This window comes from Scatophagus argus, chromosome 13 (genome assembly GCF_020382885.2).
Source record: "Scatophagus argus isolate fScaArg1 chromosome 13, fScaArg1.pri, whole genome shotgun sequence".
Classification (NCBI taxonomy): domain Eukaryota; kingdom Metazoa; phylum Chordata; class Actinopteri; family Scatophagidae; genus Scatophagus; species Scatophagus argus.
In genome coordinates, this window is record NC_058505.1 from 5,242,568 (window position 1) to 5,263,246 (window position 20,679).

Here is a 20,679-nt window from a genome sequence, read left to right on the forward strand (position 1 = left end):
AGGGAGGCTATTTTTTCTGCAGTGGATTGTTGTAGCTGATCAAAATGAACTATACCCAAAATTTTGTGACATGCTAAAAAACAAAAAAAAACAACAAAAAAAAACACTTTTTTTTTTTTTTTTAAATTATAACCAAGTTTTACTTGTTGACGCTGCAAACGAAGCTCAAGTCAGAATTTTCTTGTCAATGATACTTTGACGATAGGCTTACCAAGGGGTTTAACTTGTTCATCAGTTATGCTGTATGCACATAAAATTTATTTTGTCCGTTTACCATGTGCAACTGTGGTCATTAAATATTTGCTTACTGGTCCACACTCTGAAACAGTATAATTCCTTAAAAGCTTGGTAACTAAATAGAAAACATATTTAGTCAAACATAAAATTTAACGCGGTTACTGTGAATAATTAGATGTTTCTAATTAAAATGAAAACTAGTCAAAATAAATTGAAACTACGCTTATTTTGTGTCTCCGTTAGTCTTTATTTAAATGAAATATCTACAGTTCCATAGACTACAGAGGCTACAACTTAATGGCCAAAGTAACCTTAGTAATCAGAATGTAATTACGTGTATCTTAAAATGCCGTCTTTAATTTATTCCAGATATCACTGAGGTTAATCCGGTGAAGCCATTATGTGATAAACCCTCTTGGTTTCAACACACAGCCCCCTTCCTACAACTGCTCCTGTCATTTACATCACGCCCCGGTGGCATTTTCGTGTCTAGCCGGTGCCCCTCCCCCACCCCGGTTTCCTCTTGCGACTTTCGAGCCTGCTCTGCAACATACAACATTATGCATTATGACGCATGCGCACAAAATACACCATGATGCAAATGTCACTGCGCCACCAATTCAAAGCTGACCGACACAATAGGGTGGCGGGCACAAATGGCGAGTCAGTACTATCCGGTTAACAATGAAATTGTGGCTTAACGATGTAGCCACGCTCACAAGAAAGAAAGAGGCCGCCATTCCACTGGTAACCTCAGCCGTGATCTTCGAGAAATTTCCCACTGACCGCAACACAGCAGCGGAAAAGATGACGTCAAGTGCCCATTACTGTTCCCCCTCTCCATTCCTTTCGGTCCAAATTCATCCTCTAATAATCATTAACATATGTTAGATGCAACTCTATCTGACCAAATGCGAAACCACGGAGAACATTCTCAACATTAAAAGTGCGAATTTACTCACAGCATCGACAAAATATAGAGTTAAACCTTTGACACATACCCATCTCAGTCTATCCGGCAGACGGACACCTTATAAGAGCGGTGGGGCTCAAGCGGTCACGTGTCTCTTCTCGACCAATGAAACCGACGCTTGCATGTTTTGCTCGGCTTTTCTCCGAGAGGACGGGCGACGAACGGCTGGGATGTTTTCAAAAGCAGCGATGAACGTCACACAGCCGTAGGCTACGGTTAACGTCCAATATTTAGGAAATAATTATCACATTGCGCAATATTCACATATAGCTGAACCTGAATGAGTCGGTGGGAGCGGGTAACCCAGTGTAAAGGTAAGCGTACAACAAGGTTTGTTGTTTAACTGCCTCAGATCTCAGGGTTAAAAATCCTAGTTAACGTTAGCCATCTGGCTAAGTTACAGGCAAGCTACGTTGAGCAGGCTAATGTTAAGCTAACGTGAAGTAAACTGCGTGCGAAAATGGAATGTTATGTGCCTGCGTGGGCTTGGTATAGTTGTGTGCCACGTGCGTTACTCACACATTGAGTAATTTCTCTTAACTGAAATTTCGCTGGTATCTGCTTTTAATAACTGCCTGTCTTTGGAGCGAGAGTACAGAAGGGCGATAGGAAAATGTCGGGGCGAAACGGAGTGAGCTTGGTTAGCCCCAGTCAGTGAGGCTGTGTAGGGCTGGAAACGAGCTTGCTAGCTAGCTAGATTAAGCGCTGGGGAGGGGGAACGTTGTGAGGGCAGCGAAGGGGCTGCAGTGGGCTTTTGTCTCGGGCTGTGATGTGCTCCCGTGTTGAATGTTGCCGTTAAAACATGAACCGTGAACTTGAATGCGTTAATCTCTATCTTGGCTATAGTTACACCACACAGCGCATTTATTCGTGGAAACGCACTGCAGGAACGTGAGCGTTAATGATAGATTAGCTCGTTATGTTTGCTAACCATAGCCAAGTTGAAATTTTTAGCGCTCAACAACATATTGCTGTCGGTCCATTGAAGGCAAGCGCCAGCGACATTACCGTGAGATGGGTGGTGGTGTCTGCAATGATCTCGCCACCGCCACCGTTTATTTACACGCAGCTCAGTTGTAGCCGTAATAGTTACAGAATGTGGTGTAAAATTTAGCGACGATTTGCTAATTCATACAAGGAACTAGCGCAGCTCGATTAAGCAGGAGTTTGCGCCTCCCAACCAATGACTGTGACATCTTGGGGGTGTGTTGCCTGATACAAAAGCTGCCTGTTTTTACATGGATGTTGGTGCAACGACCGCTCTCAACCAGCAAAATGTCAAGCCAAGATTTATAATACCTAAAGTTAAATAACTACCTTGTCGAGACACGCTATACACATTTTAAATAAGCATATATATAAACCTTCCATAAACCACATACAGTCCCAGAACGTGGTAAAATTTCAGAAGCTGTTCATTTCATATGTTCGTGTGCTATTCATTTAGGATAGGTAAATACATAAAAAATTACATTTGACACGAACATAAATCCATGAAGCCTATATTCAGTTGAAGGAAAAGCAAAAATGGTAGATAATTTTGAACAGTTCAACAGTCCTTTATTCACCTATGATTAAATATGACAGCATTTCTTAGATGTGAAATATATTTCAAGTGTTGTGTATAGCAAAGGTAGAGAGAACCTAAAATGTAGGACAGTGCTAGTAAAGTCATGAAAAGCAAGGCTGTAGTGACTATTTTTAATGTTTTCTTCTGTTTACAAAATAATTATTTTGTGACCTCAACATTAGTTTTTTTGTTTCACAAGATAAGTTTCTTCTGCTATGCACAACCTGTGATCACAAAACTATTGCACTCAAGAAGAAAAGGCTTGTGTCAACAATGCACTGGAAAACATGCTACGATTGCTGAATGATTATTTCATTAACTCAGTGATCTCAAGAGAACAAACTTGTTATGCTTACAAAAATATTTCTCATATAACCACTAAACACTACAATAAAAATATTAACCCATGTTGCTCCTGGGTCCTATATTAGAATTTGTTTAAAACTAACATGAACGGCTACTAAAGGCTTTATTAGCCACTGGTTATTTTAATACGATCAGTCTTATAGATAACTTAAAGAAAATTGCAAAAATTGACATCGAAAATTGTCATTACAATATTTGTTTGGTAAAATTCACTCTCCACATATTGTCACATGGATTTAGTTAAACTTATTTTAAAAGGCAGTAAGGCAGGGCTGTCGAAGTACCATGGAAGACTGAAAGTTTTGTAGGTTTTCATTTAGACTAAAACTAAGAAGTACAATTAGTCATTTCACTCAGTATCACACCTTGAACCAAATAAGAGGATCTTTCTTGTGAAATTGTGGTAATATACTTAGGGTTGAATGATATCCTGCACATTTTAAGTCTAAAATGACACACCATATTTTAACAGAGGACTTACTACAGGTAAAATTTAATTCTGAAACACAACGACATGCACAGGTGCTTTAATTACTTATTCTTGGGTCAGAGTTTTAATGGGTAATGACATTTTCAATGAGAAAATAACACACTTGTGATGTTTCTTTATGGCAACTACATTTGTCCAAGGGCAAGAATTTTTCTAAGCATACATTGTGGTGGCAGGACTTTGTAAACAATATAAAGATGTTAGCCTATTATAGTTTAATGCTTTAATGTTTTTGCAGAATTAATGTTATTTTTATTAGCCTATCTCAGTATAGACAAACTCCTAAAAACATAACGAGAGACTCAAAACCAAAATTTAACCAATAATGTTCTGAGTTCAATACTTTGCTTGATTGTTTGCTGCTTTTTATTTAGGATATTGTTATGGTTTTAGCACCTGATTCTCAAAAGTGCTGTAACCAAAGAACAAGAACATAATGACAGATGTCAGCTTATGAATTTCAACAAAAGAAAATAATCAAAGCGTTCCCATTTTGTGAGGTGTGCATAAATGCACCACAAAGTCCCTTTGTGTCAGACTACAATGTAGACAGCAGCCAGAAACCACGTGGCTGATAGTGACACCAAAACGCTGTTGAAACTTTATGTGATTGTTAGTGGACAACATATTTGCCAACCAACAAAATCTATCAGCATTTGGTGCTTGGTACGTATTGATTTGAGCCCCTGTCAAGTACATGCAAAGTTTCTTGTTTATATGCTTTCGCCTACTCTCAACAGTGTGAATTGACATAGATTTGAAGTGCTGTCGTGCAAAATAGTATAATGTTCTTCTCTAAAGCTATAAGATGGATCCCTCTGCTTTGCTCACAGATTATATTAATTGACATGAATGTGTCCATAGTGCAAAATATAAGATTCATTTCTAAAGATAGAACTCAGAGCCCTTTCCTCTCAGTTCTTAAACAAACGTGTGCGGTATAACACTTGAGTTTGTGCTAAGATCTCAATATTTGACTGCAGATCCAAAACATAAAGGACACTTTTGAATAGTAGAATGAAGATACCACATTTATAGTTGGTATCTTAGAATGCATCAGATGGCAATTTGACTAAGAATGAAGAAGTCTCCTTGTTGAAAAGGTTGCTGAGTGACAGTGGGCTTATTACACATAATCAATATTGCAATATATGACCATACACTTTCTTGCAATACATTATGGGTACTATGACATCAGTATCACAGCATGTTTCTGTTGTATCGTTGAGGTGTTTTCTGCTGATATGTTCAGCTTTCCGGCGGTTCAATCTTCTGCCAGCGTAGCGTTGTTCGACATTGAAATGATGGCGAGTGTTTATATTGCCTTGAGTGTAGAAAAGGTTGCATCTGTAATCCTTTTGATAAACCTCTGAGGAACTGAATGCATCCCTTCAGAATGAAGTGGAAAAAATTGTATTTTTCCTCGCATAGTTTTGCATCTTGAGTGTATATTTTACTCTTTAGTTTGGCTGATATTTTCTCTCATAGTTTCAAGGGAAATATTTGACACTGATTAAGCAAAATGTGGTTGTTCTTAGACTGTCACATCAACTTTGCATAACAGAGAAGTTACCCACCTGTTGTTGTTTTCTAAATTGACAGTTTTTGTCCAACTGTGACTTAAACAACAATAGGACATAACAGTACATCCAGTTCTTAATGTTTTTAGGATGGGTACATCCCCAATGCTCAAAACATTGAAGCCCTGTCAAGTTAATTTGGGAGGCTGCCATTACAGACACCAATTTTTTCCCCTGTAACCTCCAACAGGTAAGACCCTCTGTGTGGGAGGGATTTGGCAGTTTTAATGTCACGGCCAACTGACTAATGCCCACATTAAATCTTCATGCACACCACATGTGTTGGGTGAATTTAGCAACAGCCAGTTGCTGAATGTTGCTTGACCTTGACTGATGACTGTCAACAGCATATAAAGTTATTCTGTGAGAGTGCAGTATATTTGTAGGGACTCGTGTTGGATTTGTTAATTTTCACTTTCTTGTAATTTCTAACACGGTTTCCTAACTAACATATTTTGATCTTGGTTTTGTTGCTCCTCCAAAGTCTTTTCTCACTATTACCCATCGTTTTTTCCTTAGACATTAGATTTGTTTTTATTGCTTACCCCACAATACCTTTGCACAGTTTGTCACATGGTTGAACACATTTTTTGACGTAAGGATCTTCCTACTGAGACAAATGCACTGTAATTGTTGTCATGTAGGATTGCATTGAGGTGCCATCAATTTTGAGATTGTTATGTCAGACATCTGTAATATTCATTTTCCAAGTAAAAAAAGGGTCCTTTCACAACTTTAGGCTAGTTTTTTTGTTCCAGGGCTAAGGAAAAAAAATCATTCAAATGAATTTTTTTTAAATATATCAAACCTGTAATTTGTTGATTCATCAGGTTTGGTGATTGTCATCCTGTAACATCAGGACCCACATAGAGAAATCAAACTCCAGTGACCACCAGAAAATCACTTAGAAGCTTCAGATTGTTATAATTGTGTTCGTAGGAGTCCTAAAGAACCCACCAACATAGAACGGATAAGCCGAATTAATAATATTTTGCTCCAATTCGATTACGTTATGAATTAGGTATCTTCTATCAAATTCCTGTAGTCAATCCACTAGCCTTCACGCTATAAACAAACTGCACCAGTGGTTACTTGGAAGCAGGCTGAAACCTACAGTTTTAAGAGTTTTTATCGGCACCAGCGTTCAGCTGACCACTTTCACACCAGCTGTAACACATTGTGGTCTGTTTTAACCAAACCAAACCAGTTAGGTGTAAAAGCACCACAAACAGTTGCAATATTTTATTCCTTGGTTGCTAGTTAGACTAAATAATTTTTAGAGCATTTTAGTACTTTCATGAATTACATCAGATAAATGAAATAATAAGCTAAATACTCTTTTAAAATGGTTTGTTGCAGTCCTGCTATAGTCCTAGTCTGAAGAACTTGGACGTTCAGCCAGGGAGCAGATTCTTTTTGAAATATTACTTTCTCTGTCCATCTTGGCAACAGTCAGTACCAGCGCTCATCCTCTGATCTCCCCTGGATGCATTTAGTGATGAGTCTGGATGCAGAAGTTTTTCCCTTAGATTGTGAAAATCAGATGTGTGGGTCTGCAGTGACATCAGTTTGACACGCAGTGGCCAGGTAAATGTTCATACGGGTGGAGTGTGTGTGTGTGTGTGTGTCTGAGTGAGAGAGAGAGAGAGAGAGAAAGAACCTACTATATGTGTAACTAGGAAACCATATTCTGACTACTGTAGCCTTTCCGTACAGACTTTAAGCCTCTTACTTAGAGAATAGGGTGTGGACCAAGGTGCTGTACAGTGGGAATAATTATATATGGACGTACAGTATTCTCTAGTGTGCTGATTTGTCATTGCAGTAGATTGTTTTGGGTTTTTTTTTTTTTTAAGTCTCCAGGATGGACGGACAAGACCTAATATCCTTTGCCATCTTATTTTTAATAAGCGGTTTTAAAATCTTTTGTAATAATTTATTGCATAGCATACCATTTAAAGAAAAGCAAAATAAGAATGTAATGTAATTACATACTGTAATTACCTCTGTAATGGTTGAAAAACATATTTCCTGCCACAGCTCCCTGAATGTTTGGACTATTTTTCATGGGGACCAGTAAAGGAGTCAGTTCGACTCCCAAAGGTGGTACCCTTTGTGTTGATGTTTCCTCACGAGAGACTTAAACATAAACTCTCGCTCCAGTAGAGCTATCAGCCTTTTACATAATACTCTAGTATACTATAGAATAGTATATTGCAGTTCCCCTTTCTTGTTTTGAGTGATCACACCAGGGCAGTATCTTCAGGGAAACCCCGCAAAACGGTTAGAGCTTTTGTTTTGCTTACTTCAGCCTCAGCAAAGTGAAGCCCAGCAATCCTTTACTGTCAACAAGTTGCCTCCTGTGCTTCTTGTGTCCTGTGTCGCTCATAATTCAGGTGTTTGTTTAGGGATCCCTCTGACTTGGTCATAGGTAGGTAGAGCAACATTTGTAGAGGCAATAAATGAAAGGAATCTTAAAGTCAGGGAGCAAAAGGCAGAGCTTATCCATTTCCTCTATTTCAGACACAGCTTAAGATTCTGCTCTGTATCACTTTCGCTTTAAGCCTACCACATTTATTGCGTTGCAGTTCAAACAAGACTGAAAACAGCAGTGACGTTTATGATATGAAGTGCCTCTAGCTTCAGCCTGTGTATGTTTGGCTTCACCAGTCAAGCGTCTGCGTCTTCAAGAGGCCCTGCAAGTGTGGGTTTGTGTGTGTGTGTGTCTTTGTGTGGAGAGGGTGGAGTCTCCTGATTACACAACATGTGCTAGCCTTTGCCAGCCGCTGAGTGTGGGCACAGCGTTGTTTTTGTTTGGTGCGTTGAGTGCAGTATCTCTGTGTGTAACGGCTGATGTTGCTGTGATAATCCACCATGTGCTTTGAATGAGTGACTGTTTGAGAGCCTTCCTGCAGAGAAGTACAGCATGACGACGCAGAAAGGAGGGGGGAAAAAAAGCTGTGTTGTAATTTCCAGTTTTCTAAAGTTTTAATTATTAATGATCCTGTAAACTTTCTTTTTATGAATGAGTAGTGAGAGAAATAAGAGTGCGTTGGTATTTTAAGGGGAAATGGACAATTTGACAATAGTTGTGTGGTTTGCATTCTTCATTGCTTGGCTGCTTTCACTTAACTGATGCCTAAGAAAGCAGTCATATCCTGTTTACTCTGGCTCTCACAGTGACCATGCTTTCTGAGGGCCAAGGACCCTCCTGCAGCAAAATAGGTTAATGAGTATTTCATTCACAGGACAATTTTTGTCCTTTCACTGGATTTGTTGCTTCTCCTCTTCTGTGTGCAATTAAGGGCAATATTTGTCTGATGTTAAATTTTATCTATGAAATGTTCTTGTTTCCAGTTACATGTGTTTTAAATCTAAGCTTAAAACAGCACTGGCATGTCTATGAATAGTTTTCAGGCCAGTTGCATACATTATCAAGGAAGACACGTGCGCAGTTCATACAGAAGCTACAAAAACGCTAAAAGACCGGGAAAAACTATGCAACAGTGTGTGAAACATGTTTTGTTTACAGTATATTCAGAGGGTAGCCTAGTTCATATTACAATACACTCCAAATATGTTTACAAGTAGAATAATCTTGTTTCATGTTAAATTCAGATTGCAGTATGACACTATGATATATTGCGCAGGTTTCTCTTGTATTTGAAATGTTTTTATTGTGTCTTCATACACTAAGCACACTTGAGTGCTAAAATGTGAGGTTTTTGGATCAGCTGTTCATATTTTATCACACTTCAGTGGCAGTTGGAATAAATAATGCCCAAGGTCTCGTCTCGACACCAAATATATGGCAATTAAGTGCTTTCACTTGCATCAATACTGCAGTGTCAGAAAAAAGACAAACTGAGAAGTCTCACCAATATTCGTGGTAATTTCAGATTGCACAACACAATGCCTAATGTTGAATATAATGGGTTTAAACTGTCTGTCAAAAAATTAAAAATAAAACAAAGAGAAAGTAAAAATGACTCTGTACCCTGATAATGTTGAATCAGACCTCAGCTAGCTTTAAAATATTTTTAAGCAGTAGTTGTCATTGCAGCGGAAAAGGCACTGGTTTAAAAAGCTGACCGTAAGTCACGTTAGTATGATATTAGTATTAACATTTTCATAAAATATTCATCATCATTGTGTGAGCCCAACTGGTCTTAATGGTTCTCAGTCTTATCCGAAAAGCATTGAAAAAAATATCCAGCTCTAAACTTAGAACGGCAACCTTTAATTTCCCAGCCTGGGATCAATAAAGTATATCTGTCCATCCATCTATCTATCTATCTATCTATCTATCTAGTTAGAGTGGGGTTAGACCTTAATGGGTACATTTACTTGACAATTTGATGTCTTGTAGTTGCAGCTGCTTTACAATAAAAGTCTTCCAGTGCTGCCAGTGATTGTACCGTGAATTTTTTTTGTTAACTAATTACAGTTTTAAATAGTTTCCTGACAGTACACCGGGGTTATTCTACGCGGATAGATTCGTTTTTTTCCCAGTATCAGCTGCTTCAGCATCACACAAAAGCAACAGTATCTTGACAATAAAAAAAAGTCTGTCGTTTCATATTATAGTTATTTTTTTTTTCATTTGTTGCACCACAAACCACACTCTTTACAGTAATGTTGCGGCAAGCAGGCCATAGCAAGACACCGGCAGCAGCTCTTAGCAATGTCATCCTTTAATGACATGCGAAACGAATGCTGTGATTGTGGTTTGACGTTTAATGTGGGTCTACTTTTGCTGTTTTATAAAATCATGTAAGTGTCCCTGGTTTTGGTGATGCCGTTCATCACCACATTGGTTTTGAGCATTTCGGTAGGCGACGTTTTCGAGGACAAGGACAAGACAATACCTACAATACTTGTTTTACTTGCAGAGTATCACATTAATAATTTCCCTTTTTCATATTCACTCACTTTACTATGTTGTGATATATATTGTCTGCATGTGAAATTACCTATATTAGAGTATGACACTATGATATATTGCACAGGTTTCTCTTGTATCTGAAATGTTTTTATTGTGTCTTCATACACTAAGCACACTTGAGTGCTAAAATGTGAGTTTTTCGTGTGGTTTTCGGACCAGCTGTTCATGTTTTATCGCACTTCAGTGGCAGTCGGAATAAATAATGCCCAAGGTCTCGTTTAAAATGCAGACGCTGCAAAAGGCAAAATCTCCTAGGACACCAAATACATGGCAGTTAAGTGTTATCACTTGCATCAAACTGCAGTGTCAGAAAAAAGACAAATTGAGAAGTGTCACCAATATTTGTGGTTATTTAAGAGACAGATATTTGGGAATATTATGATAAATTTTTTGAATAATTGTTAAAGACAAGCTGACCTTGTATTGTGCATCAGCCTGGCTATTTTGTTTCCTTTTATTTTCTCCCCTTGTAGTGAACATTATTTTATTGGCGAATAATATTTTTGGTCAGTGTAACATTGTGCAAGAACACAGGGGGAAGTTCAACCTGTGTTTACTTTATTATTAATGTGTACAATAATTTAGTAATAGTTAACTTGCTGAGTGTGTTCTGTAGACAGTGTGTTGTTTATCTGCACCATCTTAACAGCCGCATAGCGGGTACACTAAAACGAAACTGTTACCAATCTTCATGCTGCACGCCTGCTCATCAAAGACTTTATTTGCTCAGTAGGCTTTGTATTCCTCCTGGTCTGAAGATGGAGATGCAGTGTCAGCCTTTAAATGCTGGCCTCACTTTGCTCTGCTAAGCTGTGGTTTTGGCATAGCTCGGGCAGCCATGTGTCGGTCCTGTGATCGGATCGACCTCTCATCAAGCCTAATAGGACATGGCAGGTGTAGATGGAGTCATGTCTTGAAAGCTGTAATGAAAACTGACAAGACATTTCTGTAATGGTTTCTTTCTTTGAGGCTGAAGCCTGCTAGTTGCTCATATTAACTTTCTTGTCTATTCCTTGTGGTTGTGACACTTTGTTAGTGACGTGTTTTGTCTTGTAGTCATTTAAGTGCCTCAGAAACAAAGATGACGGGGAATTCTTATTAATTTTCCAGGTGCAATAGATATGAAATAGCTGTTTTGACTCAATACATTATGTTTTATTACAGGCTTCGTTCTTGCCGGCACACAAATTGAAAGGTGATCAGTATTTAAGAAAACAAGCTTTTGTGTACTTAACACTGAGGCTTTTTCACAATAAAACAAAACAAGCATGTTATTTATGGTTGTTTATGAATATGTAATGGGTTTTCAGTTTTCATTTCTATTCATTCTGAAGTTTTCTTGAAATTTGAACCGCAACAGTTCCCCAGTGTTTAGTTCAATCATGTGAGCATGACGCCGTGGTGAAAATAAGAACAAGACCCACGCCTAGGTCCTAACCTTTGCTCTAATCCCTCCCCCATTCCCTCTCCCCTCCTCTTTAACCCATAATCAGCAGTAAAGGCTTCATTGTTCTTGTCCGTTTCTTGGGTATCTGATCATTGACCTACATTAACAGCAGTGGCGGTAGGATTCTTAAGGCTCTCTCAGTCTCTCTTGGACCAATTTAATGGGTGTGTTTTTCAGTGGGCTGAGTCCTATTTTCCTGCCAGTGATTTTAACCCTATTTACACCTCTGGAGTACAAACATTAGCTACTTTATGAGGCTTTTGATTTGTGTGCTAGCCATGCCCTGAGCCTTACCCTTGTAAATTTAGGGCTATTCCTGTTTTTATGGAAGCTTTTAAGTGATGGAAAGGGTTGTGAAAGAGTCCAGCACTCAATCTTACATAAGAATACACATTTAGAACACATAAGGCACATTATATCTGGGTCTCACAACAGCTTAATGCTTGGATTACTATGAATTAAGCCAGAAAATTTGGTGTCCTGAAAGTATTTTTCGCCAAACTAACATGATTTGCCCAGAGTTAAGTTGAAGAGTATGCTTGATGGACTGTCGATTGGGCAGAAAAGTTGGTCCACTTGGTTGACTTGTGCCTGTTGCATTACATTTACTCACCGTTATTGGCAGTGGTAACCCATGCTTTTCCCATGTGGCAGTGACTGAAACAGAGCTCCCCAGGAACCTGACTGGCTCATTTATGCAACCAAAGAACTACTGCAATGAAGGCCAGACACTCTGGTTGGAGGAGGCGTGTGTTGTCTGTCTGGGGTTAGGGTAGTGAGAGGTGAACAGACGCTTCGAGGCATTCAGTGTCACTTGCTGTTTGTTTGTCCATGTCGAAATATGCCTTCAGTTCAGACAACCCAGTGACGAGAGGAGGAGAGCCGTGCTTATGTTGAGCATAGAGTTTTATGGTTTTGAATTTGGTGGACAGACAAGGCAGATGGAGTGCATGAACGTGGCTGAATAACACAAAAAAATGATTGTGTGTGAGAGTAATTAGTGGGTTTGCGATTGCCTGCTGTTCTGCTGGGTACTTTGGTCTATGCTAAGCAACACAACAACTACTTGCCTAGTTTACATATTAATACAGGGTAATATTCCAGTGTTCTGGGTTTTTTTTTATTCATGTAATCTTTGGCGCCGATAAATACATCAATAATAACACCACCAGAGACTAGATATTTAATGTAATTGTTTAAATTACTTTAATTATTCTCACTAACAGTCACAAATCGCAATGTTCTATTTAAAAAGATCAAAATAAACCAGAACGCAATTGGTGTTTTTTACATTAAAAATAAATTGTATTAGCAATTTATAATTAAAAAAAATAGTGATTAATAAATTGAATAAATAATTTCTCTTAAAATATGGAAATTTTCCTATCGTTATTAAGAATATTTAGCATTTTCTTTTTTGTTTTGTCAACAGTAAGATAATTGGTCAGGACATTTCTAGGACACAGCGCATTTGGTGAACAGTGTGAGAGGTATTTATATATTGTAAGCACATAAATTTGTAACAATGTATGCTGTTAGTCTGTGTGTGATCATCTTGAAGATGGCTGACTCTTCACTGGGTTTTTCTTTTTTTGCCTTTGCTGCCCCTCTCATGTAGTCTCAGTAATCGGGCTTTTGCGGCTGGCTTTGTCCTGCTTCTCATTAGGGAGTCGGAGGAGGAGGAGGAGGAGGAGGAGGAGGAGAGCTGGGAGTGGATGCACAGCTGAGAGAGACCTCCCCCATCATTTAGCCTGATGGCGTACAGGACCACAGTCACATGACCGGCTGTTTACTGTCGCAGCAAGCGTAGTGCGTCACCTTGAGCTCGTTATATTTTTTGATTTGCTCGGCTCCTATTGTGTAAAAAAATAAAACACTCACTTTAATGTAGATCTAAAATACTCTCGCAAATAAACCACTTGGTTATATTTCTACTGGTGTAATACATTGTGCTGTCACAGCTTGTTTTCCAGCACGTTCTTTTGTGTGTGCAGTCGTAAGTGCAGCCACATGGGAGACCAGGGGAAAATCACATGTATTTTCCACATGGTGTGTGTGAGAGCTCACAGCAGGCACTGCTCTGAAAGCTGTAGTGGAGTAATGTTGGAGCTGCTGCTGCTGCAGCTGCTGCTGCTGCTGCTGGTGACAGTGGTGGCGGCGGCGGCGACGGCGACAGCAGCGTGCTCTGTGTGTCGGGCTCTGTGCTATTCTTAGCCCTCTTCCCTCCCTGTCCTTTCCTGCAGTCTATGGATCAGGTTACTGTACTTTGTGTGCTCTTCATCTGTCTCAACTACACCACCACACTCCTCCCTCCACCCTCCCTCCTCCCTCCATCTCCTCAAACCCCCGAACTGCTACACTCACGCAAGAACATGCACTGAAGCAGCCGCTCTGCTGTCAGGGCCAACATGCTTCAGCACTACAGGGAAATGGTTGTTATTGTTGTTAGTCAGGAACCAGTGGAGTTAAAGTGCAGGAACACCAGGTTATAAATAAATACGGAGACATCTGCTTCTCAGAAGGACAAGCGATGCAGCCAGCACACTTGGGATTTCACTGACTTAGTTCCGTCACTGCAGGTGGATATTTAGGGTTTGAAAAGTTCAGACCCATATTTTTCCATTGCAACTTTGTCTTGCCCAAGCTTATAGAGGATAATTTAGACCCTGTGTTTTATTTATAATTCAGATAAACTGAGAGTGCCTTGTGCCACCATGTTTTGGTCATCTGCTAAAACCAGTACAACAATGGGGCAGACAGAGCCTATCACATGATATTTTAAGAACTGCAACAATTAGTCCATTAATTAGGGCATTCATTGTAGATTTAATCTGCAAATCATTTCCGTAGTGATCTCTGGTCTCTAAACAAAAGAAATCTTCAGCTGCTTTACCTTGTTTTTGCTTTACCATATTAGACTAGGAGTGGGTGATCGGGCAAAAAATATCACGATCTATTTCAAGAATTTCCCTCCAGGGATTAATAAAGGAATTCTGATTCTGAAATGCCACACAGTCAAAACTATGGCCAGATTTGGAATAGCCTATGAATTTGCCTTTCAGAATTTGCTTGTCGTTGAAGAGAGTTCTTTTTTGGTACAAAGTCTTTAACGCCACCCAAGTAAGAGCCACGTAAAGTAATTCATCCAATTAACATAGCCACCTGGTTGGCTTATTTGTTTGTTCATGTGGCACAGATGTCATGGTCAGAAAGGCTATGTGAACTTTGGAAATAGAAGAAACAGGACATTAAATATGAATCACCTACATTGTGGATGCCTTCAACATCGATCACGATCTAAAATTGTCAGATCCCCCATCATGAAGTGAATATTTCACAACAGTTGTTCAGATAAAACATTTAAAGACTTCACCATGGGCTTTGGAAAGCATGGAATTTTTACTATTTTCTGACATTGTAAAGCAAAATGTTCATTAATTGAGAAAGTACTCGGCAGATGAATCAGTAATGAGTCAGTCATTAGCTGCAGCTCTAGTATATTTCGTTTTGTGTCTTAAATGTCGTCTTTGACGTCTGAATTATTTATCTTTGTGCTGATGTTGAGGCCAAAGGAACCAGCCAATCTCAAGTGTCTCTGATGTCATAACTCTCTGTATCACTCTCACTCTTTTACAGTTGTGATTTTGCAGTTTGAATAGTCAGTTTTGTTGAAATTCAGTGGATTAGATGATTGTTACTATCACTGTTTTCACTGCTCGGGATCCCGTGTCAAAATAATCTCAGCTTTGGTCTCTCTGAACTGTAGTAGTCATCAAGGCAGGGTTTGATCTAGACTTGAAACAGCCAAGGTTAATGGCAGAGCTTGCGCAGGCTTATGCAGCCCTGAGCTGCTCATGAAATGCAGCGAATGCGAATGCCAAACTGGCGAGAGCCCAAATACCTCTGTAATTATAGTCACACCCTCCTCGCCTCGTCTCTGGGCCAGATTGGAGTCCTGTCAGCGTTTGTTTTCTGGTCTGGTCCCAGGCTGTCCATACCGCTTTAATACCCCCGATATACTAGCCTCTTTACGCCAACGTGTTCACTGTGGGCTGCTCAATTCCCCCTTTCAGCTGCCTGAATGACGGTGTTGCTGTATACTTACTATCTGCTGACTAATGACAGACCTCTCACTGGCCTCCGCTGACCAGCAGGGCCCTGTGCTGGAAAAACGATACCTGTCAACACTGTGCTATTACTTCAGCACAGGTTGTGACGGTATCTGTAGAAATAAAATATTGGATTCCTTTTAGAAGTCTAGTCTTCTTATTCTTGATAATTAAGTGCTGAAAACAAATCTGATTCGGATTCGGTCTGGAAAGGCAAATGACTTGTAGCTTTTTAAATATTTCCTGCTGTCTAGTAAAGATTAAACTTTAATAGTGTTGAAGTGTTTATGTATTTCAATCTCAAAAGCTAAATAATGATTACTTGCATATTAAGTTAAACAATATGAAACTGTGTGAAGAAACACCAGGGCTTAACCAAATTATTTTCATTACATTAACTAATCCACTCAGCTCTAAAAACAGTGCATCTAAAAGCAGGTTTCTTTCTCTTTTCTTATTGTGCAGTAGAGCGTTCATTCTCTTAATGCATCTGTCTGGGAGTGTATAAGCTATTAAAATTTGTAAGATTTGGATTTTAACATAAAACTTCAGTACTGCACATAATTACTCGTGTGAAGGTGATGTGTGTGAAATAACAGAACGTGCTTGTTGTCTTGATGACATCTCATAACGGAAGCTCTGCAGCCTGTTACGGTTCTGTTAGCTACGTTATTATGACAAAGTTTCATCCTGATCTCTTTGGTGAAGTTTTTGGCCTTTGCTGTGACTTCATGATGTTCTGCAAAAACACTCTTCTGACTCAGGAACAGACTGTATTTCACATTTGGTCGGATACTGAATTGTTGATACTAATCTTTAAACTGTGCTGACTGCACAGACTTTTGGTGCAGTTGGGCTGGAGATGTATGTGAAGCTTTCACATTTTAGAATTTGTTGCTTTGTGCAGCAACATCCATGTTTGAAACTTTGTCTACTGCCATAGCTACAACTTTCTGTCAGAATCAACTTCATTGGCCAATCATGTGCAAGGAATTTGATTTGTTTTTGTTCCTCTCGGTGAACTTACACACTAATAAACATACAGAAGACATCTACTACTAGCTCATTGGTTTTGCTGATATTTATGTATTTTATATATTATTATGTATTTAGCTTAGATGAGCTGTTGTGTTGCATCAAGTGATGAAGCTTTCTCTGAGTCCTCTGTCAAAAGCATTCCCTAAAGAGATCATGTTTCTTTCTGGAAATAATTCAGTGGAATCCTGCACATCAGTATAGTCATAACTTCCATTTTGCGAAGAACTACACTTATTACCATTTTATCAAATTATTTGAAAGTCTTCACTACATATCCGAGTCTGGACAGACATGAATGTAAACTGCAACTTGACTGGTTAGTGTAATTCAAGTTTGATTGTGTTTCAAACATGGGGGTGGATTCACTGCACTCTCATGGTACTGTATTGTGGATTGGCATGCTTGGTTCTCAAGTCATATGCTCCATGTTGTTGGTCCATTGGCTGCTTGAGTTACTTCTATCCTTTTGAGTCTTTCTGCCTTAGTTGCAATCGAAAAGCAACCACTTGTCAAAGTTATTGTGTGCATTTTGGGTTGGTTAGCCAACCCCTTCCTAACCCTTAAAAGTATAGCTGTGTGATGTGTAGCTTAGCTTTAGGAGATACTTGTTTTTTCAGGCCTTGCCGTAGCCACAAAGACCCAAATGACAGGTTGCCTACGTAGATATAAACAGTACAGCTACATGTGTTCTGGAAATCGGGCAAGGCAAAATGTGTTGTGATAGTGTTGTGTTTTGAAACATACAAGAAGATGCTTCTTAAATCTGGAAATTTGTTGCTTTTTTTGTTTTAAATCATGCCACATATCTATTAATTAATTGTTTAAATATAACCGCTCTCATGCCTGATAGATAAAACTAGCTTCTTATTGGAAGAAATACCCAGAAGTGTTGTAGAAATTTATACTGCATTCTTTAGTAGGGTTACTCTCAGTAGAAGTCCTGTTCGCTGTTTGAATAAGTTCAGTACTAAAACAGCAGTCACACTTGTTCTTTCCTTGGTAAATTGAATGTTAACTGCATAGATGATAGTTGAGTTGTAAGTGGATGTATATTGAGTAATGGGGCTGTCCCATTCATGTTGGAGACGGCTTCACCATCTATCAGTTGCTTTCAGTTTTCCTAATATAGACGTAACTGAATGTGGTACTTTCATAGGGCCAAGAGATGCTATTTCTGTAGAATCAGATGTACTGCTCAATAAAAAAAAAAGAAGAAACAAGGGAAAGTTCATTGAAAGTACACAAATAGAGGGTCTTGTGACTGAAAAGCGACTTCATGTGACAAGATGACTGGCACATGCCATGTTGGCTTCATCGCGCATGTTCAGCTGAGTGTTATAGTTTCTCCAGTCATGTGTACGCCTGCAATGCCCCCAGTGACTCTGCTGCGTGTTACTACGCTGACACAAACCACATCAGAGGAACGCTCGGCTATACTGATGAGTAGGCCATAGTGACAGCATGCAAGGGGGATGTTTTCCTTGCTGAACTTTCAAGAGTCCCTAAAGCAGTGATTCATGCTGCCTTATGTAGTTGTTTCCTATCTTTTTTTTTTTTTAAGGTCAGCCTCAAGAAGTGGAATGGAAATTTCAATAAAAATCCCAGATTACTGATCCACTCAACCTACATCCTGGTACGCTTTGTAGCAGTCCTCTTTCATATGCTGCCACTCCACTCCTCTCGGAGGTTAAGTTGCCTTTCCTTACGTCGCTCTGGTTTCCTCTGTGATGCAGACGTTTGCCGAGAGCGCAGCCTGTAAACAGTCTGTGTGAATAATCGTCATTTAATTGTGCCTGCATTTAAACATGTCTCTTGCTGTTTGGTGCAACAACATTAAGCCAATCATCCGCTCAGACTGTGATGTGGTAATATTGAAATCCCTCTCATTGCTGTTGTTTTCTGTCTCCAGGTGCATGATGACCCTACTGTGCTATAGCTGTCACAGCTAGTCAGGTGCCGCACCATGGCCAAACCTGGGAGCGACAGAGATGGAGCCATGGTGGATAAGCAGGCGGGGAAGAAGGTATGTCAGCACAGATGCAGAATAGCATTGAATACAATACTTGAGTGAGAACTGTATCAGATTTATTTTTGTGTTTGTTCACTTTGCCCTCCTTCAGTATATAATAAATGTTTACTGTTTAGAGTTCCATGAAGTTTTGGCTACTTTTATTTTAAATAGTGATCTAAACCATAAAAATCAGATCCCAAGTTGAAGGCTCAAAATTCATTCTCTATCTTGAAACCAGCTGTTGATTAAATATTATTACCACATGGTCCATTTGATAGATGGTGATTATATACCATCATTGTCGTAATGAGATGGGGTTTGCCCAGTTGTCATATAATTTAAGATGTTTGGATTTCCAGTTTTTCAGGGCACTTAAGGGACTTCTCCAGGTTGCCACATGGTTCATATGGTTCAGTGCATTCTTAACCGTATAAACAGCTGTTGGCAAAACGGTTTTGGCTGTAGGACCATTTAGTAGCTCTTCTAGATCGTAATGGTTCTCACCTGTGATTTAGCAATGCCATTAACTAAATGTTGCATTCTTAACCTTAGACGGTAGTTGTAATGTGTGCACTTTGGCTTAGTGACTCTGAACGTGGAGATACAACAATGCCAAGCAGACTGGCTTTATTTCTCTTTAGTCAGTACTGAAATGTCTGTGTGATGGTGTGCCTTTTGTGTCTTGGCTTATTTTTGCACCTGCTCAGCTCTTGTTTTGTCACAGTGATCATTTTCTTTCACAGACATTTGTACAAACGTCTCACACACACTCATTTCCCTTCTCGCTGGAACAGGGAACACATCTGACCTCCTAACTACACTTTTCTTCATACCTTTCTTGTCACTGAGATATCCGTGTGACATGCTGACAAGATGCTAATTGTGATTTGATTAGAAGTGACTGAACACCAGTTCAACAGTATAAAGTTGGGAGTGCGCCAGATCTTTAGTGGTACCACAGTGCAACAAGTACTCGGAGGTACTCTTAGGCTCCACTAAGCACAAGTAGCTTAATGTAACATATATATTACATGAGTGAGAAACTGCAGTAAGTTTTTTAACATCCTAGCCCCCATATTGTTATACCGACACCACTTATGTATCATTCTCTCCATAAACAAGAGAGACAATTCATGTCTGCTTTTATATTTAAGGCAGAAGTGTTTCTCATTTTAACGCTCCTCTGCTTTTAGCACCGCCAGACACTTCAGCTTTGTACAGCTGGCACATTTCTTCACTGAGATCAAAGAAGCACCACACTGCAGACATTTTCCTCCTGCCAGAGATGTATTTTACTGCGCCAGAGTACAGCCCACTGAAGTACTGGTACTGAAAAATCTTTGTCTGCAGATCAGAGTGTACGATCCCAGTATGTGGAATTTGTAAGACATTTTCATAATACAAATATTATTGGTGTAATATTTAGGTCTGATGCAGTCACTGTTTGTATGATGAACTGGATTATCTTCCACCTCAGCATTTCATAAGTTTAGTGTTTTCTGAAGAATGCAGATAGCCTCTTCATGCACATAAACACAAAATTAAAACAAAGAGCAGCTGCAGGTGGGAGGGATCATATTTACCATTTTCTGTTTGACATTGTTATGAAAATGATGTCTAGAGGTTGAACATGGTTGGAAGCATTTGCAATTTTAATGTGAAAATATCAATGGAATGTTCAGTGTTCAGTGTAATATGTTTGTTTCAACATTATTTTGAAATACTAAAATTTGAGTGGAAAAGGGCAGCTTATCTAAATGTTTTCAGTCATTCTGACTGGAAAGAACCCATTAATCTAAGTATAAGTATGTCAAATTATTCTGTGAGTTTGTTGTGAAAATTCTCTCACTGCCACTTTTCTTCTGTATTTTATTTCTTTGTGCAAAGGAGGGAAGAAACTAGCCGCTCCTGAT

At 39.2% G+C, this 20,679-nt stretch overlaps 1 protein-coding gene across 4 annotated transcripts in view; it reads left to right on the forward strand.

Moving 5' to 3' along the window:
- Positions 1–1,319: 1,319 nt before the first annotated feature.
- Positions 1,320–20,679, forward strand: part of ankrd12 (ankyrin repeat domain 12) — a 32,800-nt gene continuing 13,440 nt past the window's right edge. Inside the window, exons 1-3 of one of the 4 annotated variants that reach the window (XM_046408611.1) lie at positions 1,320–1,524; positions 18,665–18,778; positions 19,960–20,092. In XM_046408611.1, the coding sequence (XP_046264567.1) occupies positions 18,744–18,778; positions 19,960–20,092 (168 nt within the window). In that variant the 5' untranslated portion in view covers positions 1,320–1,524; positions 18,665–18,743. The remainder of the gene's footprint in view (positions 1,525–18,664; positions 18,779–19,959; positions 20,093–20,679) is intronic. The other 3 variants (XM_046408612.1, XM_046408613.1, XM_046408614.1) reach the window with 3 other exon arrangements.